The sequence below is a fragment of the Coturnix japonica genome, chromosome 1 (assembly GCF_054131305.1).
Source record: "Coturnix japonica strain WE chromosome 1, WE-NBRP24, whole genome shotgun sequence".
Lineage (NCBI taxonomy): Eukaryota > Metazoa > Chordata > Aves > Galliformes > Phasianidae > Coturnix > Coturnix japonica.
The window spans coordinates 103,965,190-103,992,962 of record NC_140663.1 but is presented as its reverse complement, the minus strand read 5'-3'; the positions used below and the strand labels follow the sequence as shown (position 1 = coordinate 103,992,962).

The 27,773-nt window shown below is 34.7% G+C and overlaps 1 protein-coding gene across 1 annotated transcript in view; it reads right to left on the bottom strand.

Annotated features, from left to right (window-relative positions):
- Positions 1-27,773, bottom strand: part of CFAP47 (cilia and flagella associated protein 47) — a 227,488-nt gene that overhangs the window by 23,358 nt on the left and 176,357 nt on the right. The window contains exons 58-60 of the mRNA XM_015884388.3: positions 9,602-9,761; positions 8,913-9,007; positions 6,303-6,464 (exon numbers count right to left, since the gene is read on the bottom strand). Of these exons, the coding sequence (XP_015739874.2) occupies positions 6,303-6,464; positions 8,913-9,007; positions 9,602-9,761 (417 nt within the window). The remainder of the gene's footprint in view (positions 1-6,302; positions 6,465-8,912; positions 9,008-9,601; positions 9,762-27,773) is intronic.

Sequence of the window (27,773 nt, the reverse complement as noted above, 5' to 3'; positions counted from 1 at the left end):
TAAATAAATTTTTAAAAAGAGTAAGAATATTTGAATAATTATTAAGATTAATTTCTTAAAGTATTATAAATGTTTTGATTTTAAAGGCAATTAATCTCAATTTTCAGCTGTTTTGCTTTCTGTAAATGAAGATTTCCAAAAGTAGTATGTATTAGGCAACACTGGCAGCTCTGTCAGAATTACTGAAGTAGATCTGTTTGAAAATCAGTAGATTTTTGAATTATATACTTCCATGACTTGCCTGTAACTTATAAGTGTTAGTCATGCAAGAGTCAGTGTTCAGGATTTTTTAAACTAGCTTCTAAGAAGAGGACATGAAATAGACCGCTTCTTTTTAATTTTCTGACTCTTAAGAATGGTAGCGTGGAAAACCAGAACTCTGAGCAGATAATCAGGAATAATCTGAATTCTTTCCTAAATCTGAATCCTCACTACTATAATGATTCAGTGTAGAACTAGTAGATATATTTCACATACTTAAAAATAAAAAGCCTAGTATGCTCATATATTAAGAATCTTAGTAACTGAACTTATGTTCCGGTCACAAAGGCATTAATGTCCCTAATATCCGTATAAGATTCCATGAACAGCACACAGGATATTTCTGACCTGGAATAGAGTTTCACCATGTCATTACAGCTTTTCATACCTCCCTCTTATTCCTGAGAAAGTGAGTAAGTGTTTGACCTCGCTGGAGAAAGTTCGTTCTATAATGTAGTTTCTGATTCTATAAAGGCACTGTGCTATGAGGCTATAGTCTTTTGTGGATATCTACAGGAGATATTGCTGCCTGAGCTCTTTGCAAATAATGCTTAACCTGCAACAGACTTGTTAAAAAAAAAATGACAAGGCAGAGGAGCATCCTAAGGAACACCCACGAGACAGAAGGAAATTAAAAGGGTGAGGAATAAAGGTTCAGACTGAAAAGAAAATGATTGCCTCTGACATTGTGGGCCAGCGTAATAATATAGGAGGTATTACCCCCATATTTTTGCTTCAGAGATTTGTTAGGGCAGATTAGCCAATCAGTTTCTGTTTGTTACCTCAGACCCCTTCCCCTCCCCCTTTTCCTGGGTATCATGAGTGGAAAAGAAAAAAAAAAAAAAAAGAAGTAACACCAGGAAGAATTGAATTGTTTCTCATTTCATATTAGAGTTACTGTTTTTGCACTTCTGTGAGGATGAATGAGTATCTTAGGAATATTTTACAATTGGTCTGGTTTGCTGCAAGCATTGAATGTTTTAACTGAGTGTGATTTTACCTTCGTGTTAGAAGGTAATTCTAAGTTGCATGATGTTTTCCATTCCTAAAATTGAAAGATTTGAACATTTCATTTAAAAAGTTTGAAGTTGCTTGATGATAGTTTACAGTTTCTTTTTTAATCAGCAAATTTTATTTTTCTAGGTATACTAAACAATGTGGACTGTTTCTCATGTGAGAAAAAACATGCTATTTTTTTTTTAAATGGACTTAGGTAACCTGTTACATTACAATCACATAAGTGCAATTCCATTTGAAGATCTTAATCAAAGTATCTGTGTATTATTTTAGTTATTTTCTATTGATTCTGATGTGCAAAAAAATTTAGAAAATCTAACATTTGTAAATGTAAATGAAAATTTATATTTTCTTGTTTTACAATCAAATGATAATTTACAAGCATCCACTACAGCTGTTCCTTCCTCCAGGTATTACTCCAGGTATTCACTCAAGAAATCTCATATAGTACTATCTTCTGCATATTAACAACTCACACCAATCCTTTGAAGTCAATGTATGTAAGGATAGGAGGTATTAAATATAGCTTAAGCAGCTTCAGATCACCCAAGAAAGGTATTGGTCACAGTCCAGTAAAAAAAAAAGAACAAGTAGCTCATCCCTTTCAAAGGTTCAGGATTCTCTAGAATCTCCCAGAGCAGACAATTATCAAGAAGAGATGCTTCCCTTTTTGGCTGCCAGCCCTTACATGAATTTAGGGAGGGGTAGACCCAAGGTCTAGCTTTCAGTCACACAGGTGAATTGCATGTGCCTGTACTCCCAGGGCTGGTTGCTGGCTGTGATCCTTCACCAAGTGCTCAATCACTGGTTCAGGCTGTGACCAAACAGTTCTCATGCAGTGAGCCTACACTTTTATTTTAGAAAGCAAAACAATGCATTGAGTCTCATGTGTGCTTCACTCATAAATAAACAAAAATTGCATATCTTATAAAATAATCGAATTATACTTCCATTTCTATTCCACTACTCTGTTCTTTGACTTCATCTAGTTCCCTGTTTTCCAGAGGGAATTGTCATCCTTAGCAACCAGGTAATCCATAAGTCTTCCTATCATGTGCTGGTTTGCCTTCTCATCATTTGCATTTTGCTTTTACTAACAGCTTTCTCCAATCTATTAATCCAGAACAATCAATTTGTTTTTCTTTCCTATGCTTCTCACAGAGTAAAAAAAAAAACCAGTGTACAATCTCATTCATAAAACTCATTTATATAATTCCTTCAGCTCCTAACACCATTTCAGAAATAATTCCACAATTATTCTCATAATAGAGAGATGGCTTAAGTTATATATAAAACCATTTTCAGTATTATTATCTTCTTCATATTGCTTTCTGAATTCACTTCCCACATGTTATCAGCAATTATATTAAAAACAGTCTAGATGATATGAGGATAGTTTCTCTCCACCTATACTGGTATTTTTCTACAATACAATGATAAGTTTACTTGATAATAGCAAATTTCATTGAAATTATTTCAGGTGAGCTTCTTGATCCGGACCTGTCATGTCAAAATGGAATACAAAATGGTTTACTGGAATACATAGTACTGGCCAACATGAAATCTTGCTACAGTGGAAAACATTTTTTAATAGAGGAAGGTGTTCTTCCTCTGTCTCAAAGAGCTGGTCTAGTGAAACTGAAGAAAATGAAGGATTTCTGTAAATCCTAAATGAGATTCAGTACTTTAGGAGGTTTTGAATACTAGGTAATTGTCATAAAACTGTAGAGAATACCTACATATATATATTTCTATGTGTATATTTCTGTTTTTAGATGGTGAAACAAAGAGTACTCTCCATAAAATGTATACCAATATAATTTATGAACTGGCATATCTGGAAAATGTCATTTGACCTCTAGGTGCAAGTAGGCTATTCATCTGATTACAGGTCAGTATAGCTGCAAAACTTGCACATAACACGAAAAACTCACTTCTGGAGCCTAGACAGTACTGTTCACCAGAAGCTAAATCACATGAAACTTTCCCAGAAATGATAACCCAGGAACAAAGATTAAACTTTAAGATATGAGTACTATGAACAAATAAAGATCAAGTAAGTTAATTATAAACACTCAGCTCTAATTGCCCAGCTCATGTGAAAAACTTAAGTAGGTGTAATTCCTCAGCAGGTACTGTCATTGTATACTCCATATGCTCTCAACATACTGAAGTTTGGTTGCTTAGAAACATGCTTTCTGTAACTGATATCTTGTAAATGATGCTTTTCTTTTATACAATGCTGTGGAAAATAAAGCACTGTTTTCCAGTGAATGTGTAGAGTACACAAGAAAACATATTTTATCAGAGTAAAAAAGAAGAACTTCTACACTTGTATGAATGAATTTACATCTTAAATAAGGCTTAGTGAAAAAAATAACAACTATATCTAAAAAGAAAACTAAAATAATATAAACACATGTATTTAATGCAATTGAAACTTATTTTTAAAAGGGTATAACATCGTTACTATGTCTAAAGTATCAACTTTATATTACTTTATCACTGGAACATTGCTGACTTCCAAACAACAAATTCAATCATTTCAACTTCACAGTGGTTAGACTGTCCCTTCTTAATGAAGAAATTATTTTCTATTTATTTCAAATGATATCTTCTGGAACGGGTGAAATTTAATTTCTTTAACAGAAGGTATATACTTAAAGATTTTTCACTTCCCAAGAACTGTCAGACAATTTGAATACTGAACTACAGCAGTAGCTGGTTAAATCTGATCTGCCAGGAATTATCTGGATATAAGAAGTGCTTACTACACGTAAACCTTGATGAATCACTCTTTCAGGAAAAAAAAAACAAAAAACAAAAAACAAAAAAAAACCAAAAAAACAGAAGATAACTATATTGCCAGCCTGTTATCGTATGGATTTGCACTTTTGTTTACCTTACTAGTGGCAGACTGCAGAAAACTCAGATACTACCATTAAATCCAACTCCTACTAGGCATTAAATTCATATAGCAGTAATGACAGGTCAATAAAAATCACCAGTTACAAATGATCTTCAACCTATGTTTTCAAGCATTTTATTACTGGACTATTTGCTTAAAAAAATGCAGTGATGTCCCAAATCAATGAGTTGCAGTACGTGCTTAAGCCAGCATTATAAACATGAAATATGGGTCCCATTAGTAAAATAAGCACTACACATCATAAATCTGCAAGTCCTTTAAAATGTTGTCTCAGCTTCTTGAATATATGTTATTCTTGTCAATTTGGAGGCCACCAGTTTGGAAAGAAATAGCTGAGGTATGCTTAAGATGGCCTACTCAAATGTTACAAGTTAATAAAAAGCTAAGTCTGTCTGCTATTCTATTGTAAAAAAAGAAAAAAACCACAGAATCGTGGAATTATAGAATCACAGACCGGTCTGGGTTGGAAGGGACATGAAAGCTGCGGGCACCAGCTGAGCCCACCAGCTCAGGCTGCCCAGAGCCCCATCCAGCCTGGCCTTGAGCACCTCCAGTGATGGGGCACCACAGCTTCTCTGGGCAGCTGTGTTCAAGAGAAAATTCTCTAAAGTGAACCAGCATGCGACCTATTTTGGATACATCACTGTTCTCACGAGGTCAAATAATGTCACATTGATAACATTTACAACTATGCAAAATGAGACCTTCGCTTCTTTTTATTTTACTGGATTGATCACTAGTGTTTTTAATTATGACAAGGTATGATTTTGCTTTGACAATAGACACTCCTAGATACTGCAACATGAGCAATTATAAAGTTTAAGTAAGTAACCAGTAAGTATACTTTGTGCACAATTTCAGATCCCCTCCTTTATTAAAAATATTCCCCCAAAATCTGTTTAATGTAACAAAGTGGAGAGTGATTGCAGATCTAAAGCCACATTGGCTAGTAAAGGGGAGTGGGACCATGGCTGCATGAAAATCATCACCTATATGAAGGATGTAAAACATCTAGATCCACATTTTGCAGTTTCACTTTTCCATAATTCTTTGGCAGGGAAGTTACTCTAACACAGTATTCCTGTAAAGTAACCATTGGTCTAGGCTCTAAAGATAACTCAAATGGTACAGATGATACAGAAAAGACAAGTCTCAAACTGAACACCTAACACATTGCAATCATAGCAACTTCTGTACTGTTTTACCACCTTTCTCTCTTGACAAAGATGGAAAGGGTTGAACTCCCTTTCCTTCATTTATAGCTATGTTAAACTCTATTTAAAATGTCTCATATCACACATATAATTCTGATATAACATTTTTTCTTAAAATAAATAAGATTGCTCTGATCTAAAAATCACATGTAGGTTAAGACTGAAAGGTGAAATAATTACTGAAAACATTGTATTATGATGCATAACTTATCACTGTAAAAATTAATGCCAGTACACAGACATATGAACAGAAATAACAGGCATGCAGCAGTAACTAGCATTCTTTTCTTATTACTTTGTAGTACACTTATACTACATATCATCCTCTTTCAAAATGAGGCATGATATGAGAAGCTGGCATATCTCTGAAGAAATTGATTTTCACTGTGTCCTCAGCTGATTAACAGTAAGTGGAAGGTATCTTTTTATAAAGCTTTATTGCTTCTTTCGAACAGAACCTCTTCCTTCAATCCATTTTGCTGCAGATATTGGCCTGCTGGTAGGAATGCATCTTACAAACAGGGACAGCCTGCAGATATACAGTGCCTTGTAATGCTTACACCAATGTATTTTTGCTGGCTTTAGATATTGTGAAAGCTATTCCTTTTTAAAGAAGAGATGGTACGTGTGCAAGCCTCCCATCCAAGACAGATACAAAAACAAAAACAAAAAAACAAAACAAAACAAAACAAAAACAAAAAACAAAAAAGCCCCACAACTGTTATATGAATGCCTTATATTTGCAACATGGTAGAAATATGGACAGAGAGAAAAAAATTTTAATACCCAACTCTTGTCATAGCATTTCTATATTAAGTGAAATACTTACCATATGTTAAGTGTTATTAAAATAACATGATAACTAAGCTATTTATTCTTACCATAAGTGCCTTGAACAACTTCTCGGATGTTGGATGGTTTATTTCCAATGACCTTTTCAGAATTTCTTGTGGTAAATGTGGCAGTTGCACCAGGATTGACACCAGTTAGTGGCACTTCCACTTCTTTTACTACTCTCTCCCTGGCTTGACAACGTACCACAGCTACAGAAAAGCAAGAATCTGTTATTTGTGAATTATCAGCAACTTGATTCAAACAACAAAAAAATTAAACATAGAAGTTAAATGTTGTTGGAGAATGATGGAATTCCAGTAAAAGCCAGGCTAAGTAAAACCTTTTTCCCTTCTCAGAGTTGGTTCAGAACAGCACTTGCTAATTTTGCTCTTTCTTCCAATCATGAAAAATATCTCCTGTGTGCTTCCTTTGCAAACAGAAGTTGCAACATATTTTCATATATATTCCAATGAGAAAGGAAGACTAAAATGAAAATAAGGAAGGAATTTAAAAGTTAAATTAAACAATATTATTTCCTGCTTTTGTTAATTTAAGAACATCAGTGTTCAAAATTCAGTTTTTAATGAACCATGACAGAATCTTGGCATGAGTTTCTCTTTGAAGCATGATGGACCTTATTCCAATCCAGTTAATGATTATAAACTACGTATTCAATAATATCTCTCTTTTCATTAGATGTAGCTGTTTTACCTTATACACTAAATTTTATAAAGCTTAATTTAATATCTATTGTTGATGCTTCTTTCAGTTCTCAGTGGCACAGGAAGAGGAGAAAATCAGATTCAAGAACTGAAAAAAATATATATTTTCCTCCAGAAAAAAATTAGAATCTTCCAGAGGTATTAATAGCAACATAAAAAGAATAGCTGATAACAAACTTCTCAGTTTCAAGGTCTACATTTTATTTTATTCAGAGTTATAGCTTGGAAAACCGTACAATTCTTTTTGTATTATTAAAAATCTAGATTTTTTTTTCTGGCAACAAGGTAGTATGCAATGACTCATCATCCCTAATTTTTATGTACGGAAGAATTCAGAATTAGTAATTTATCTAAACAACCAACATAATTATATCCAATGATTCTTTAAAAAGTAACTCTGAACTTCATATCACAATTTTATGATAAATAATTCAGAATGAACTCATGTTAACTTATAATGTCCTGTGTTTAAAACAAATCCCTTATGCCAGGACACTGTTTATTTAGCTTCAATTTGTGGTTATGGAGTTTTTTTCGCTACCACTAATTAGAAAATATATTACCGCGTATTCTATTCAAGCGATTTCATTCATGTAGAAAATACAACAAAACTTTTCTTTTTTATTGGCCTTCCCCTGAGTGACAGGGTTTAAGTGAGATCTGTAAAGTTCTTCTAAATGGTTCCATGAGGGAAAACTAGAGAAAGAATGTAAAATGTACCTTTTATTCTGAGATGTGTAATATTTATGAATAAGGGTACACTGTCTGTATTACTCCTGTTTACCTGATATATCACTAAATACTGTGTCTATACCAGACTCTCTTTCACGGTTCATCTTACTACCAGAAAAGAATATATACTTTCTTTTTCATAACTAAGTAATATTTATGGATAAAAATTAGTTCCCTTTGGAATCTGTCTTGACAAGCACCTGAGCAACAAAATCTAATGATACCTGCTTTGAGCAGAGTGTTGGATTAGATGACCTCTGGTGGCACTTCGCAATCTAAATTCTATGCTACTTTGAATTTGCAAGAAATAGAAATATATATGCATATATATATATAAAGAAAAAGCAAAAAAACGGTTGTTTTTCCATTTGTAATTTCTATTATTTAAGCTAGCCAGTGTGTGATCCTTAAACAAATTAAATTGACAGTAAAAGCAGCAGTTTTCCTTAAGTCATCCCTGTATTTTAACCTGCCTACTGTGAAAAGGCATTTTTTCCAGTTTCCTTAAGAAAAGTTGGTAAAAGAGAAGGCAATAATAAATTGGTATAAAATTGTCCTTTGTCTACAACATGAGTTGAAGTTTCAAGCTTTTGGTTGCAAAGGTGGTTTACAATTTGTATGCTTCACAATTTCTATGTTTCACAATTCTGGGGTTATACATTTAAAAAAATGGTGCATCAAATCTAGAAACACTTACTTACTATTCTCAGAGTAAATAAATAACAATAAATATCCTATGAGTACATCAGTCATCTTTTATTCAAAGTCTAGTTCTCTGGAGCAAGTGGAAAACCTACTCCTAATTTATATCAGTCTAGTTTTGGTTAAAGAGTAAAATGCAAAACAGTGGACATCTAACCTGTAATCTCACTTGAGGGGTATCTTGGGCAGATAAGTAGAAACGTACCCTTGTGTCAATATCTTGTTTTATTTACAGTTCTCTAACTTAGAATTAATTGGGATAACAAAGGGCAGAAGCCTTAAGAATTCCATCTGCTCCTGGCTCCTTTTAGCCATAATAAAAACAAAACAAATCTTTTTCTACTTTGTAGGCTGGGAAAGGAGATTTCATTTTTCAAATTTGCTTTTATCTTTTTAAAGAATGTGGTAAAGTACTACCACAAATTCTCATAATCAAATGTGTGTGATTTCAGAAATTAATTTCCTTGCATTTACTGTTCAAGTTTTTTATTAATTACCTACCTGGCTCTAAGTTCTGATGAGGTGCTTCAGGTATTCCATGAATTGGATAGGTCCAGAGTATTCCCTGAATACCCCCATCCTCTGATATAGTAACACTATTTGGAGAATAAGTGAACAGTATCAGTATGGAAAATATGGAAGACTATAACCATAATACTATCATCATGATTGAATATTGAGATTTTATTTTTCTCCAAAGCAATCTGGAGTTAAGAGATGCTGCACGTGTGAGACTCCTTTTTATTGTACGCTGTAAGCAATAAGCTAAACATATCTTACAAAAATATGGAATAAGGTCCAACCATTTCAGAAAAGTCATAACTTACATCCACATGCCTTTGGTTATGTTAGTATCTGACTATACGATCTCTTATGCCATATCTACACTGATGCAAAGTTTATGTATTACATAAAAATGTCCACAGGAGAACAACTATTAGTGAAAAATTAGAGGCCACTAAGAGCTTTCCTTTGCTTAGTATCCAAAACTACACTGACAGTTAGTACTTTGCATTATGTAAAGTACACACTTTACAGGATACATTACAAGCTCACATTGGATGCCTACTGCCCTCAAAATCAGACACTTGACTCCCCTTTGGGAGTTACACACAAATATCTAAAGGAGAAAATGATGACAGGATTGAGTACCTTCAACTACTTTTTTGCTTCCCATTAAAATAAATTACCTCTTTAAGTCATTATTTAATTCAGCAGAATCCTCATAAGGCCAGTTCTCACCATTTTCCTTCATTACATGAATTACCATCACAGCTTCATACATTTTCATTGTATCTGGTATGAAGAACACTGGAATGTCCAGTTTTTCTTTTGGAGCTAACCGGTTTCCTGTAGAACAGAATAGATTGTTACAGTATTTTGGAAATTTTGAAAATATTTAAATCACTTTATTCACATATTTGCTTTACTTTTTTCTTTTAGGTACAATATTTAATGTTTTAGAGTACTGTTTTCTTCTCCCCATGACAGTAAATTGCATTTTACACTGCTCTTGCTACAGTAAAATCTCATCTTAAAGTATCATTTGTGGTCCTCATGTAAGAACACATTTTTTGATTCCATGTCCTAAAGAGAAGAGTTTACATAAATTGTAGTATGGCTTTAAAAAAAGAAATAAAGAAAAAAACAAAAACAACAACCAAAAAAACCCTTTAGAATTCTACTTATAAAACTTTGAAAAGAGAAGACTCTGAAGGCTCAAAACAAAACAAGCAGGATAAAGCGAACTTCCCACATTTAATATTCAGAGATTATATGTATAATATATAAGTAAATCCCATGATTTTCTAGGGTCTAAGTCGTGTTTTTTTGAACTTTGGTGGGTTGCAATGCAGGCACATAACACTGTATTAAAGAAAGATGAATCCAAAAGTAATTTTAGGACATAATTAAAATACATTTGAAAGAGCTGATATTACTGCTGTAGAAGCCATAGATATTGTGTGCTATTTTTCATTTGATTGACATTTCTTATAATGAAAAACGAACAATCACAAAAACACATATGCCATCTATAAAGGTGACCTGACACATTCTGTAACAAAAAAAAACCATTTCCCAATGGCTTGTTGGTCTTCCAAGTGTCAGAATATCAAACTCGGGGTATGTTCCAGCAATAAAGTTATAGATAGATAAATTCCATAAATTAGAACAAGAATATCATGAAGTCTTTTCATTATCAATCTGTTAAAGAATTGTTGAAATTTCATGGAACTGACAATAATATATATATATATTATATACTATATATACTATATATACTATTTCACTATAAATCTGGAAGACCAACTAAGTAGATCCTGTTTGTCTAAGAACATCATGTATCCTGCTAGAATTACCTAGAATGTATCCTCTCTCCATGCCCTCTACTGTGGTGCCTTTGAATTACAAACAAAACATTGATGTTGCATCAGCATCACAGTAATTAGAAAATATACGAAAAGGAGCTGCTCAAGCTAATTTTTGTTCTATAGAGTTTTGCCAGGATGGTTTGCAACTAACAACAATAAAAAGCCTTTCAGAGGGTATAAAGTAGAACAGGGTATTACTAATACCATTTGCAACTATTTTAACCCAACAAATAGAACAGACTGTAAACTGATATTTTGCTGCATTACACATATATTGCATATACTGTTTGAACAGCAGCTTAATTACGCCTGCTACAGGACACAGTGATATTTTAACAGTAAATTTTAATACAAAACACATATGGTATCATTCTGGGTCATTCTAGCAGAAAATTAGTTATTAAACATCATGAAAAGACAAATTTTCATGTAACAGCTGAAATGGAATGTGTTCACATTTTTAATAAACATTCTCCTTATTAGAAGCTGTTCATAATGACAGTAATTTTTATATTACTGGGCCTGCCTGCAGCTGTCAAATAACCAACTGATTATTAACTGCTAGTAAAGATTTATCTCCTTATGATTTTGCATAGTTAATAAGATGAATGAAATAGGCCTAATTGCAAGAGCTGCATATTTCTTCTTGCTTCCCTTTTCTCATTCCCATTTAGAAAAAATGGATGAGCAACTGCTGGCTATGGGCAATTTTAGTACAAATCAGCATCACTAGGTCACTCCACAAACTCTTCATAATAAATTCACAGCTAGACACTTTTTCTGAATAAAGCCACTACACACTGGTTTAAAAGCTTTGAGCCAGATTTTTATAACATTTTTGTTCTATTTCACTGTCCTTTGGGCCCTTAGAAAACTGTCATAGTTATCAGCATAAGTTCAGCTGACCCTTTACAAGACTGAAGCCATTTGATTCAAACCAAGCACCACAATTAGAGTCAACTGCCCTATGGAAAAGCACATCTCCTCCCACATTTCTTCATTTGCTAGCCTGCTTTTTAAGCCTTGCCTTTCACCTCTCCGGAGGGACAGTGGAGAACACTGGCTCTGTAAAAGAATCCTTGGACCTGACTTCTGAAGCTTACGACTAGAACTCTAAATTGGGTGCTTGCAATAAATTGCAATTTAAATTATCTGCTTCGCTTCTATGGAACATATCGCTCAGGTTGAGTTCTATGTAATATTTGTGTCAGTCCTAGAAAGCATAGCACTGTGAAGTATGAAGCAGTGGATCTCTATAGCAGAGATTTTCTTTGCAACAAGAAATGGGTAAAAATGCATTTGTTGCCTCAATTGTAGCATAGGAAAATGTTTAAGAGCAAGCATCCAGCATAGTGCCACACTGATAAAAGAGTGATTATGATGAGCAAAACATCCTGCAGTATCTTTGAAGAGACTCACCACCTTCTCATTTAACATTGTCCCAGTTCAAGTAATGCATTTTTCATATCAGTGACATACTTGTATAACAAAGCTTTTAGTTCTTGAAAGGAATATCTCCTTGATGCACTGCTGTCTTAACATCTCAGAGTACCTCCCACCCAAAACAGCAAAAATCAGTTCAATTCCCTTGAACTGAAAAAGAGAGATAAGGAAGAACTTACTGTGTCTTCTTGGAGTCCAATGTGGAACCATTTAACAGTGGTCTATTTATTTATTTTTTTCCGTCTGAGCTGTTTCTCCATGAAAATTACCAACATAGAATAATTCCAATTAAAACCACAGTTGACCATGCTAAAATTAACACTAGTGAAACAAGTGCTAATCCAACATAATCAGGGCTTTTTTCTACCATCAACCCCAGGATTTGGAAAAGGCAACCTCCAGGATACTTGCAGAAAACAGATGCTGCTGGGGAAGGATTGTTATTTATTTCCTTAGGAACTCATCTAGAAAAGTAGGTTTGATATCAGGCAGTAGAAAGAGAGATCACCAGCACTCCAGTAAGCATCTGAAGTATATAACAAAAACACAGGCCTGTGTATACTTCATTTATGTTTGCTGCTAGAAGAGTTAAAAGCTTGGTTCATATATGAAGACTAAGACGTTTTCTATTGCAGCTCTTACAAAGGTGGTTCAGTGCTAAATTCCAGGAGTTGAAGAAAGAATAGACAGCACTTCTATCTTAACTCTTACTAAGGGTGGGAAGGCAGATTCATTTTTGCATCTTTTTTTTTCATTTTATTTTTTCCCTAACACCTGTTATAAAGTTTTGAAGTTTTGATTCACTTTTGGTAAAACATTATCACAGACTTTCATTATAGGTTCTAATTAACAAAATGTAGAATACAGTACTCTGTGTTAGTTTACTTACATCAGTTTTATAATTAGTCAGTTTCAATTAGAAAAGAAATAAAATTCTCTGGATCAACAGCCATTAGTCAACAACCGCTATGTGTGGAGATACTCAAAACCTGACTGACTGTCATCTTGGAAAACATGCTTGATCAAGAGAGGGGGATGGGAAAGACAACCTCAAGAGGTCCCTCAATACCTAAATGACGTGACTGCGCAATTTATTTTTTTATCCATCTAAAGTTAAACAGGAAGATACTTGGATGCTCAGTCTCTCATGTAATCACAGACATGGAGACCAAACTTGGTCTAACTTGAGCTTTTTTAAGGCACATATGTTATAGTAGAACTCCTGTTTGCACCTTCGATAGAGCAAAGAAAATAACCTGTATTGCATTTCAAGTAGTTCAATATTATATACAATAAATAAATAAAAAAATAAATAAGCATCTAAAATGATAATGATGTAATCTCATCCTGCATTTTGATGGTTACACTATCATTTATATTTTCTTTGGTTCAGTTTATTTAAGTAGACAGGAAGCAAGAGTTATTCCTCTCACAGATGGTCCACAGTGGTTGTATTTTTAGGAGGAATATGTGTTTCCTTAATTATTATTTCACCAAAATTTAGAGTTGTCCTTTGCCCTACATCTGAAAGTTACAGGGAATCACAGAATGGTTGAAGTTGGAAAGGACCTCTGGCAGACATGTGGTACAATCTGTCCAGGTAGGGCTACCCAGAGCAGGTTGCCCAGACCCAAATCCAGGTGGCATTTGAAGATATCCAAGAAAGAAGACTTCTCCATCTCTCTAGCAATCCATGGTAGCATATGCACAGTACAGGAGTGCTTCTTGATGTTCATAGAGAATCTCCTGTGTTACAGCATGTGTCCTGTATGTGTTGCCTCTTATCTTGGCACTGGGCACCATGAAGAGAGCCTGGCTCCATTTTTTTGCACCTTCTATTCAAGTATTTTATCATTGACAACATCCCTCAAGCTTCTTTTCTGAAAACGTTAAATCATGAATATGCAACTCAGACACTAATAAGCAATTTCACAAATGACTGGTTAAAACTCGAAAAGTTGCTTTGAGAAATAAATGGCACAAATGAAAGAATGGATTTTTTGAGTCTTTAACTGAAAGTCTTCACATCATCACTGTCATAAGCACACAATAAAATGTATTAGATAAATCACGTTTATAAGCTTTGTTTGTGATTCTATGAATCTTGTGTTAATACCATTTTGTACACTTCTGGCAGAGTCTTTCTGGCTTGTTTTATTAAGAGATTTAATTTAGAAGGATTTCTTCTGGTACTAAATAATGGATACAAGTTAAACATTCGCTATTTAGATTAAAATTAATTGATTGAGAACAGGGCTCGGTAATTAAATATGTTGTTTCATTTAATGTAATTTATTCTGCTTTTAAACAAAGCCTGTCTAAAAGGCTTAGCACAAAGTTTCCTTTTTCATTTACAAAATTATCATTTTTAGACAAATAGTCTATTGTGCATTTGTGGGCAAAATAAAAAACATTATTTTGATAGAAATACCTACCACATTTATTTATCATAGATGTGCAGTAGCATCTTAAAAAGTTTGAGCACACCAAGTGGAAAAAAAAAAAAAAAAAAAAAAGGCTCCAAGCACAGCAATTAACCTCTTCAGTATAACCAAAACAAGAAAAGGTGCAGATAATGTCTTTAACTGTAGGGAACTTTTGAAAAATATATGTAACAAAGATTGTGAAGACTGTGAAGATCACACACTCTTACTGAGGATAAGAAGACAACCATTTTTTTAAAGATTCCCACTATAAGATTAACATGTAGCGTATTTCCAAAGAGTCTCCATCACTTCCACACCATATCTGATAGCTTGCTTTGGTGGAAGAAAGTGTCTTATTTAATACATGAATTACATAACAGTTTAAAACCTAGCTTAGCCTAGAACATATTGCTGATCCCCTAAACCCCAGTAGATTTAACCTTTGGTTAGGTGTTACAGAGCTGCCAAAGAAGTTAATTGCTTGACACTCATGCCTGTGCCACATTCAAAAATATTTTTCATGCCTGCTGAAATGTTCTGCATTCATATTGGCAACATGGGATACCTCTGCAATTTCCCACCACTGGCATTCTGATGGTGGACCTCGTGAAATTCAGTCAGCAAACACATTAGGAAAGACGTGTGTGAATTGCAGGAGATAAGAACAGCAAGAAAGCAAAACATGAGTAGCAGCACAGAACAGTATGCAAGATGCAAGTGAGAATAGGAAGATGATTGCAAAGATGGAGAATAGTTGGTAATATAAATTGAGGGGGGGGGGGGAACAAAAAAATCCAGCATGTTAGGGACCAAAAAAAGGGTGACAGACATGGTGTGTTGCAAAACAATTCTGGGGTAGCAAACAGAAGAGGAGACCACATTATACAGAAGTCACTTGGCATAGGGAATGCCAAATAGATAAAAGACTGAAATAATCAGGAATTAGTGGTAACAATTTTCTAATTATTCTATGGTTTAACATTTTTCCAATATTTATGGTGAACTGACAGTTTGTCCTGCTTTTTCATTTTGGAAACAGAATCTTACATGCTCTGCACTAATAATGGGAAAACTATATCCCACTCTATCATCTCCTTCCTCCTCTGCTGCAGTGAATCCAAAGTTTTATCCTTCAGCTCTCAAAGAAAATTCACATTAACCTAAGATAAAGTATTAGACAAGTAAATTAAGTGTATGCCAGGTTCATCTGTCCTTAATCTTCTTCTAGACCCAAACCCACACAAAAATGTCCTTGGCCCATGGTTGAAAGAAAACAGTAATTGTTCCAGTTCAGGAATAATTGAATTTTAGACATATGTCAAATATCTTATTATTTTTGACATATATATTTTCACATTCATTTTAAACTATTCCTGGATACACATATCTGTTAATCCTATCTTTGAAGGCACAGTCCAGTTCTGAAGCTACAGCAGATTTTAATCAATATCTGGAAAATGTCGTGAAATTGGTAGTGACATCAGTGCTCCTATATCCTACTTTTTATATTCAACAAACCATTGTACTACCTCTTACAAGTTTCCAGGAGATGTATTGCAATTCATATATAACTGGAAGCAGATACAAGTTTCCAATTGACTCCGGTACTTGAATGAGATACAGTGATTACTCAGCACTTCTGCTTTTTCTAAAGTTGTTTTCTTGACATATTTTACACCCTTTGAAAAAGCCAGTTTAGCTATTATTCTCCTGTGTGAGTTATACATGTATCTGTTTCCTGAGTTGTAAATTTTCATATTCTTCATCATTCAAGGTTCACAGGTTTTTGTAGTAAGGCAGAATCGATCTCTATGCTGGTTTTTGCAGTTGTTTTTTGTTGTGGTATTTTTTTTCAGTTGTTTTCTAGTACTCAAGAAAATAGTCAAAATTGGTAAGAGGAATCCTTCTTGAAAAGCAGCTTCTGCCCACTAATGTGAAATAGTCACAAAATAATAGTTCTGTGCATCACAGAAGACATGACATAGGGAAGAATATATAATTCACATGGAGGAAGAACATATTTCTAAATTAAAATACCTCCCATATTAGAAGTTTGTTTCCAGAGGTAACATTTCTGTCTTCCAGCAAATACAATTCCTTGCCATTAATATTAAAAGGCTTTTTAGTGATATTATAAGAAAGGGTCTCTGGATTAAACTGAGATTTGTCTTGGTATAAATTGATTTTAGTTTCTTCTCATTATGACAGCAATTGGTCAGCAGTCAGCAACTGGACAGCAGTCACGTTTGTTTTAGGATGTTTTGAGTTTATAGAGATAAAAAGTAAATATCTGTGCTGACTGAATTATCTATGAATCTATCTATTTTTATTCTGTCCAGAATACAAAATGGCTTACAAGACTGCAAACATAGGATAATACCACAGGTCCACAACAGTAAATACAATTCAAAAAAGCCGCAACAGGAATATAGTTGTGTTAAACAAGAGAGATATTAGGAATTAGGATATTAGAGATATTAGGAAACATACATCTGAATAAATGAGAATAGGATGTAAGGATAAAGTTCATTTATGCAGACTGTATTAAGATAATGCATAAAAATAAACCCAGTCAAATCTCAAAATTGGTAAGGAAAGAATACACTTTTCTAGACCCCTAAGCAAGCAAAGAAGTTGGGACATTCATCCCTTCTTGACATTGCCATCCAATACCTGTTCCTTATTGAAGACTGCTGCTGTCAAGCTTTGGAAACTGTGGTACCAGGAGCATAAGCATTTTTACAGCCTTTTTAAATATTTTACTTTTCTACATTATTTTGGATTCTAAATTGCAGTGGTATTATAAATGGACCAACAATAACTCTTTTAGCAGTTTGTCACATTACAGAAACAAGAATTTTTTTGCTCTAATTTTGTCCCCCTTTGCCCACTGTGCTTTGTGTATAATAGCCTAAAATCCAACATGTGGATCAACCCCAATACTAACTCCTGCACCTTGGCAGTAGATAATCTCTACATCCTACCATGTAGAAAAAATTAGGTATACATATTGGTCAGCCTGAAAAAATAAAAGCAGAAAAACAGGCTTAGACAAAAATACATAGTCAAATTTCTACTCACAAAGCAGAAGAGCAAATGAAATACAAAACACCCTGAATACTGGAAGGGCAGACTTCAGGCTCCCCAGGGAACCAATTAGCAAGGAGCCCTAGGAATATGCTTTAGTGGTGCTGGGGTCCATCAGTGCTGGTTACTTTTCAAGTACCAATCCCTTAAGAGCACAGGAACACCACATTTCAGAATTTAAGATGCCATGCAAATGGAGAAGATTGTCTTATCTGAGCAAGGATCTTCCTAAAGAGATTAGACATGAACATAAAGTGTATGGACACAAGAAGAAAAGGCAGGTGACATGGGAGGAATACAGAGAAGTTGTCCATCATTGTAGAGAGATAATTCATGTGGCAAAAACTCAGAGTTGAGGCTGGCCATTACTTTGAGGACCACAGATAACCTTGGACCAGTACTTAATGAGAGTGGTCACCTCACAAATAGGGAGATAGACAAAGCAGTGACCTTTAATGCCTTCTCTGTCTCTGTCTTTGACATCAGTAATGGGATCGTCAGAGCACTGATTTAAGGACCATGACTGTGGGAATTATAAACTCCCAGACAATTCTGAACTTGTGAAGGATTTGCTGCTTCATGTGGACAAATGTAATTCTCTGCAGCCCAGCAGGATTCATCCCAAGGTACTCAGTAAACTGGCTGATGTCATTGTGAGAATTCATTCGATTATTTTTCAATGGCCTTCGAAATCGGAAGAGGTCCCAGCTGCAAATATTGTCCCCATTTTCAAGAAAGTGTTACAGAAAGCATTATACTGTTTCTCACAATATCCTTCTGGACAAAATTTACAGCATGCAGCTAGATGAAAACATAGTGCAACAGGAGAACAATGGGCTGACAGCACAGCTCAAACAGTTCTAGTAAATGGGGTTACACAAGGTTGGTGGCCAGTTACTAGTAGGGTTCTGCTGGTCTCCATTTTATTGTCAGCACTCTTCAATGTTTTCATCAGCGATTTGAATACAAGACTTGAAGTTGCACTGAGTAAGCTTGTGGATGACAGTAAACAGGGAGGAGATCTTAACTCCTTCCAATGCCTCTGCAACTAAGGCCTTAGAGAGAGATGTAAAATTCATGTAGCTACATGATTTTTAACAAGAGCAAGTGCTGGATTCTTCAACTGGGACACGGTAACCCTAGTGATAAGTGCAGACTGGGGGTGGAGAGGCTGGAGAGCAGTCCCACAGAAGGGGATCCTGGGGATCTGGATGAAAGCAAATTGAACATGAGTCACCAGTGTGCCCCAGAAGCAAAAATGATCAACCACCTGAGACGCATCAGTCCCAGCACTGTTCTCATACGAGATTTACTCATATTTCTGCGAGCCAGGCATTATACCATGTAAGGATTCATCAGTTTTGAGATGTGTAGAAGGCAACATGTGCTAACATTACCAAGTATAGGGACTTTATTTAAAACTAAATAGATTCCAATAAGTTTGAAAACCCTGTATTTCTTTGACTGGTAACAGGTAAAAAGTGGCAAAAAGAAAGAAAAAGAAAACTATTTCCACTTAATCCAGTTTGGAGAATTAGGTAAATCGGAGTATCCAAGCAACTAAACTACAATAAAAATTCATTCTTTCGTAAAGAGGCGAAACAGTAAGGAAAAAAAGAAAAGGATTGTTATAATACAGTTTGTGATTTGCTTTACTTGCACTTGAAGAGCAAGTAAAGCAAAGTCGGCAAGATATAAGTTCAATTTCCCTCTGCTTAGCAAATGATACTATACCAAGTGACTATGAATGTAATAAAGCATCTTCTGTGCATTCTTGACACAAATGCTGATGACCTTTCTTCTCACTTCTGAGGACATTCAAATTCTAATACTTGATGTCACAATCCTCTCTGCAAGTTTAGGTACTCTGATTTATGAGCAGGACAAGTGTCACATTACAACAGACACAAAGGATGAGTTACAATTAAATTGAGAAATGGCAAACATTTTTTCCTCTCTTCTCTCCTTTCCCTATGCAGTGATGAAATTCTTCGAAGAAATAATATTTGTTAGATCTCAATGTTCATATTAGATTGAAGATAATCATTACAGGTATTTATGAATGATGGTATTAATCTGATCTCCATGTAAAACAGGAAAGGTTTCAGCATAAATTCTGCAAAAGCTGAAAACGAGGACCTATATACCTTGTAAGCTGTAAAAGAGAAATTAAGTTTTTCAGAAACTTAAATGGAGAGGAAGAAGGTAGCAATGGAAAGTATTCTCATTGCAAATATACGCTGACAGATGCAATCCCAGTGGCTTTACCAAACCAAAATATGCCTTGCTTAATCATCCAGACACTATGGCAAGAAAGTAAATCAGGGAATCTTATTTCCTCTTGTAACTGAAAGATATCAATCTTTAATGAGAATGTGAATAATTTATTTTTCCCCTATAAAAAGGTATTTTGAATACTTTATTAATCTTAGCAATAGTACAACAAAATATCTAGAGAAGAGAATTAAAGCAGAAGAGTAGTAAGGATATGGTGTTCATTTTAATTAAATTATTCCTCCCCTACAGTGAACAATTTTAAAGTCACCATTTGTCAAGAATGGGAGCGATAGTAATACTCACTCAGGTTAGGCGTAATAATATATAGTGGACATGGAGAAATACATAATTTTAGATGAACATGTAAGTATTGTCACAAGTAAAGTATTTATGTCATGGTTTAATAATTTTGTAATTTTGCTATCAGTATTCCACATCATAACACCATATAAAGCATGAATAATTTTACTGAATCTGCAACTTACAGAAGAAAAATACATCTCCCAGAGAACAACACGATAGGTCGCGGGACCTGGACTCTATATTAACTCAGTCGCAGACCAGACTGACGTCTTTCGAGTTCTGGCATTCAGGGGAGTGTGTGGGAGCCTTCACCGTTTCGCCTAGATTTCACAGTAGGCCTCTCGGTTACGGGGCTCATTCTCTCTCCTATTTTGCTTGATTCGTTAGCTCAATTTTCAATTATGTTGTATTATATTGTGTTATCCTGTATTTCGATATAGTATTTAGTAAATAAGTGTGCCTCCTTAGATTGTTGCCGCTGTTTTCTTTTCCTAATTAACTTTTTCCTTTCAGCCTAGGGCCCCTGCGGGGCCCACAGCCCCCTGTCACGGACGCAGGTGGATTTTTCGTTCAAACCGTGACAATTTATCAAAACAGTAAAACACACCAAATAAATCACACCAAGTCATATTATAGCAATTAGAATAGGTGCCTGACACATACATTTACATTTCCTGTAATTTCACTTCAACTGAAGTATACATTTACATTTAGTTCATTCTTATTTAGAGATTGTCTCAGATATACAGAATTAAGCACACCAAAATATGCATCTGAAACTATATCCGCCACTCAGAACAGCACAAACAAAATTCATCTTTCCCAGCATGAATAGCTTGTCTGAATTATGAGCACAACTCTTAGCAGCCATTCTTCCAATTAATCATATCCACTGACTAAGAACTAAACATATTATCTGAATGCATTTGAGACAAAATTGGCTTTCATATATACAAATATATCTGTTCCTATTTAAAATTCTGTCTTTGTTATGTTACAATTTTGCCAACCTAGATTCTTGATGAGTGTTGTTAATGACAGGTACTGAATAGGGAGCAGATAATAAGGGCAGATATCCTATTTCCTTTGATATGTTCATTGGCTACAATGCTAAAACCAGGAAGAGGGCAAGTTACAGCCCCCCCCCCCCCCTTATAATCTGGTCATCATCCTTCATTGGAAGCCCACAAGATAATGCAGTGAAATCTCTGGCATGCTATGGAAACTATATGGGATTGTTTTCTAAAGGGGTATGGAAATTATGATGGGAAATAAGGGCAAAGAGAAGATTTCAAGAGAACAAAACTTATTATAGGAAGAGGAGTGAATGTGGGATGGAAAAATAGGGGACCAAAGACCAAATAAGATGAGGGAGGAACAAGCATAGGAAAATAAAGGTGAAAGGATAAAAGCAGGTGCTGGTCAGTAATGCTGTCTGCCTAAGCCTCTGCTCAACCATTGTCTTTTACTCTTTTTAAATGCTGTTTCTAACTATCTTCTGTGCAAATACACTCCCTATTCTGAGTCTCTGTGTGTCAGTGAGTAGCAAAGTTCACAATGGACTAGACAGCAAGGAGGAGGATGAGGCTCAAGCATCAGCTATGGGAAAGAGTATGTTTAAGACCAGTTACTGGAGGAAGCAGCACTTCGTTTTGGTGGTGGGATGTTGGCTGCTACCTTATATCAATCCATACTAGCCAGCAAGAACATCAGTGTCTGGGAAGACTCATGATAAGGATCAGTGACTGGATAAAGGGCCTACAGACTGACTTTACATAGAGTTCAGACTTAAATCTGTGTTAGTTTAGTATTCAAGAGACCAGCAGTCACACATGGACGTAAGATCTAAGTGAGCAAATACATACATATACTTTCTGCTGGTGAACATCAAGCAAGACTAGCCAGGGTAGATTAGGAGCAGACCTGGATCCAGAAAGATCCAAGGTCCACGCTGATGACTAGATAAGGAGCCACAGATCTGAGTACTGGAGAAACTTAAGCTGCATACTAACATTCAAAATACCTGAGGGTGATGCTAATATATCAAGAGAGTGAGGGCACATGTCTGTACCACCAGCACAGCTCATTCCCAATCAGTCAAATGCTAGAAAATGCACCAGGCTGCCCATGTTGTTCATATTTACCTGGGTGCCAGCTGTTTTTATGGGAATGCTGGTAAAGGCACTGCTCTCTGCACTGAATTCTGTGATTGGCTATTTGTACTCTGTGTGTTTGTGCCTGCCAGTCTGTCTGGGAGAATAACTGCTCAGCCTAACTGCCATGCAGCAGAAGACTGACTCAAATTCATCTCTATGAGAAAGGAGAACTAAATCTTCATGGTCCTGAAGTCCACTGAATTCTAATCTCTAACAGTTAGACTTTCACACTGTTTTTTTATTAATCATCCTAAATCTTCCACTACATCATAGACACTCTTAACTTTTACACTTTATTCAGCAAGATTTTTTCTGCTATCTTAACAGCTTTGAATCCAAGTAGAATATATATTGCTAAACTAAAGCTCAGGCAATGCTGACTCCACCAAGAAGTAGAAAATAAACGTCTGCATGTCCAGCACATTCAGTTTTCCTAAGTAACCCTGAGGACTACTAAACAAAAGGAAAGAAAACAAAACCAACTTTCCCTTTGTAATTTTTGTTGACTGCAATTCAAATTGAGATTACATGCAACAGCAACAGATGTTGCAATGTAAGAATATTTTCAGAAAGCAACGATGATATATACATATCAAAGGGTTGTCAAATAGAATTACAGGTGAAGGAGGTAAACAGAAGAGAATTTATAGAACTCTGGAAAATATACAGAAGAAAATGATGTTTTGGTAGGATAATTATGGAATTACATGTAGGGTTATTTTATTTTATTTTTTTTTTTCACAAAGAAAAAAAACTTAAAAAAAAAAAGACACTTAATTTTGTCTGTACTACACTGCACTAAATTCCAAGAGACTCCAGGAATAGCCTGGTATTTGCAGTCTCCTCGGTATACGGCTACAACAAAGTATCAAGGGTTTGTCAAAAAGTCTAACACTTGTCTTCTAAATACCCATACACAGTGACTCCTCAGACTGCTACTGAAGCCTGGGCTATGAAAAATGTGGGATACTATTTAGGATGAGAAGGAAAAGAGTCAGAGTAGGGATCAATACATCATACTGAAACAGACAAAAAAAAACTTTAAAGCTGTGAAATAAAGCTTTTAAAATGAAGTTGAAATGCCTTCACATGCTCCTGCAGGGCATTTAAATTAAATTCTGATTAAGAGAAATCTGAAGGATTAACTTTTCATTGAATTTGAAGCTTGAGACACTGTATTGAGAAGAACTATGTTTCCACTATGGCTAAAAATTGTGATTTAGTTACTGAGTACACAGTTTATATGGAATTTGACTTTCACTTAGCTTTTTCTTTTTTTCTTTTCTTTTCTTTTTTTTTTTTTATTCTTGAAACCCATTCTTCATTTCAGTCTAAAAGGCTGTTTCTTGTTTAATAAAACAAATGATCAAACTTAAATCAATGAAAACATCTTACAAAGTAAGCTCTAGAAAAACTCAGTGTACGGAAAAAGTGAACATCAATTCAACACTGTAGCTATCAAGCGCTCTACAGGTATAAAACTTCTGTGTTGAAAGTTCAGTCTCAATACTGCCTTCTAGCATTTAGAACTTGAATATTTACCTAAAAAAAAAAAAAAAAAAAAAAAAAAAAAAAGTGCAAATTGTTTCTTTTCTTGAGGACAAAATGTAGCAATTAAAAAACAAGCAAAAATACTTAAAAGTTAAAACCAACAAGTTCTTCCTCCTTTCATTCCCAAAAACTATCTTGTGAAAAATATCAAATTTTATCATAATCTTCAATTTTCAAAACTCTTATGAAAAAGATTCAGCGTCTTTCCTACATATATGTGCTCATTTAAATATACATTACTTTGAGGGGTGTTTTCAGGAATCTTATACTGGTGTTCAGCCTCTTCTTTAAGAAGAAAATCTACATAATTTGTCTGTCTTTCTATCTACCTTGCAATTAATATCAGCATCAGAAGAGGCTTGATTGCTTTTTTGTTTAGCCTGCTGTCCACTTGCAGCAGAATTAGACATAGCTCTCCAACACTCCTTCAGAGCATTGTGAAATATATTGTGGATAAATAAGGATATCCAACTTAGATACAGCAGTGAAGCAAAAGCTACAGAATACAGAAAGATTATCCCTCTCTATCAGGAAGCAGCTGGCTAGTTTAGAGATGGCTGGAAACAATCATTAGATTGTAGTTGGCATGAAGCATTGATGTGGAAGAATCTTTCACAGATGAATTCAAAGAAAACATGTTGTGAGACATGTTGTGGAGAACGTGAATAACGGATGTAAGACCAAACTCTAGAAAATCAAGCTTTCTTTAGACCTTCTTCTTGAGTAACAACTTGTTCAATATTGCTGGTAATTGACACAATGTACATGTATGGCTGGCAATAGAAGATCAGTGCAGATAATTCAACTGATAATTTAGGGTTAGACATAGATTTAATGACTATTTAGAGATTGAAATAAAAGTGTCTCTGGAGTTTTCACCAACTGAACAGATTGAGATTAGAAGCAAGAACCAAGACAAGGGTGGGAGAGTAAATAAGTAATTTTATCTTATTGAAGGATACATGGCTCCATCTTGTCTGTTCACAGCTGTTATCAAACAGATCAGCAGCAATATGCTGTAGAATTAATCATCTTTTCATTTTCTAGTTCTATTGAAATTGAGAGAGATAATTCCTTATCAGATTCTAAAATACAGTAGATATTTTTAAGTAGAGAAATAGGCTAAGATGAAGTTAAATAACAGCCTCCTGGGAGGCCGACTCACATAGTTTAAATGCTCTGAAGTGCTGTACTCTGGGTTGCTCAATAACAAGCCATGATATTCTGATGAAATATACTGCATGGCCAGAATTAAATCTATGAGGCAATTATAGATTTAAAATCTATTTTCCATCATAGATACACATGGGAAGTCTTGCATGAATTTGCAAGAGACTGTACAAAAGACGAATTTCTGTATCTTTCTTGAAGATCATTGTTCTCCCTCTCTCTCCTTTTGCAACAACAGGAAAGCATGCTGAAGTAGATAAATCACTTCCAAGTTAATGTACCATTCTACTCTTTGAATTGAAGGGAATGTTTTTAAATGAACAACCACCAGCTACCAACACTTTCTACTGAGCTTATAGTATTGCATTTCTCATACTTCATCTCAAGTTATTTCACTAAAACAGTTGCCTGGATTTGCAAAAAAACAAGTAAAGATATGCCCACCCTGCATAATACATAAACAAATTAAAACTGAGAGGTAAAAATAATGCACATAACAGAATGTATGTATATACAATATATGCCCTGAAAAAACTCCAGAAAACTACATGGAATAAACTTCAAGTTTTACGGCTCATTGTACCATGATGCTTTCCTGTTTTGTTGTAACAATATATCAAGCAAACATTTTTGTGCTAAGAAGCATATATATATAATTAACCCTTCAAATCCTACCACCTATGATTAGCTTTTCCTGATATGAATATTTTTGAGCACATTTCCCAGCTATTTATTCTTATAGTCAGCTTTAAGGAGTGCCTTAAAATGTGACACAAAATTGTTGCTCCTGATTATCAGTTTTCTCCAGGTGAGGAAAGCCTTGAATGTATTGAGGTTTTAGGGAGCTCTGGAGACAGCTCCAGAGTTTCTCATGCTGACAGTAGAGACAATCTGCACTCTGGAATGCAACCGGCTTGAATGCACTGACTTTGGCAGCATATACCTCTGGAGAAAAATATACGGCTTATGCTGTATCACTGGTGCTGTCACTTCATGTTCTAGCAGTGCTATTCTCATAAACAAAGTATGCTTCTCCAACAGATATAACATTAGATCACTGCTCTTACAAAGTTTTCACCTAGTTGGGAAGTGTAAGTCAGGGTGTTCAGCCACCAGGAATTTGCCATGTTTTTTCTTACCACATGCTAGCTTCTGAAACAAGGGCACTAGAGGTCAGTCTCATAGACTGAAGGCTTTTGTTCTGGAACTACGCTGTGCAGATTTTCAGAAGGAATCTTGTGTACTACAAACAACTCACGTATCCCAGCTTATGACCTACACACATGACTTTTATATCTATTGAACAATTATACTGCAGAAAGTTAAGCTTGATATTTTCAAAAGATGAAAATTCAGGGAAGGGAGTAAAAATAAGAAAAAGAAAAATTAAACTAAATAAAAGTAGCAAATACTCATCAGAAAATAGAAAGTCTTGAATAGATGAAAAAGAAGAGTAGTTAGACCAAGGAAATTAAAAGAAATCTGGTAACCGAATCCTCCAGCAAATCAAAGGAACTTTAATTCCTTCAGTTTCCCTATGAAATCTCAAGTATCCCTGTGAAAGTGTGTTGAATCTAAAACCTCCAAAAGAAGGCAAGTGTTTTTTGAGATGAATTTCCCAACTGTTCTCTTTTATTTTATTGTGGTTTGCAACAAAGTCTCTCCATCTGTGGGTAATCTGAATTCTTTTTGGAAGTAGATCAAAAGATGAGTTTAATTTACTTAGAACTGTATAATGCATGAGATCAGGCCAGAACGATACATATAGAAAACCTCCATAACGCATATACTTTAGATGTCAGGTCATAAGCATCCATTTTGGTCAACACATCACTGCTGTTGTCTCGCACTACTTGTTAATTTAAACATAGTTTAACTGAGCATCTTATAACTGAATAACTTCAGCAATTCAGGAAGATATTTCTTTTTTCCCCAGTTAATTTCATCATTAACAACTGTTTCTGAAGATAAAAATAGGGTACAATTGTGAATACACATTTTTGCTTAGTCTTTTTATTGCTTTCCTACTGGTTATGTTATATGAATATTGACTGCTTCCTGACAAAATCTCAGACGTAAGATATAAAGTATAAAATTATTTAATTTTGTCAAAAATGACTAAAGCATGTCTACATAAAACACTGAAGAAAAGCAAAAGCGCGATGTTTTCCATCTTCATTTCAAAGTACTCTGCTAAAATGGAGAACTACTTATTATAGATCAATTTTATAGCACTTTCAGTCATTTTTGTATGATTAAACCATTATAAAAGAAAAAGAGATGAAGTCTACCTACAGACTAATAAAACTGGGAAAACCAGGTATGTGATTTTCATTTTCTTTCAGTCTTTGAAAGCAATCACAAGTGAAAAAAATACAAAAACATAAAGAATTACTAATGGGAAAAAAAAAATAGATGCAAATAAATACAGGAATAAAAGACTGTCTTGAAAACTGACCTTTTGTCAGTAAAGCAGCCTGAAGATGTGCACAGAATTTACTACCTTTTTTAGGTGAAATTAGTTTAAAAGGTAAATTATCCATAATCATAGCAGGCTGCACATCATAAAAAGTACAC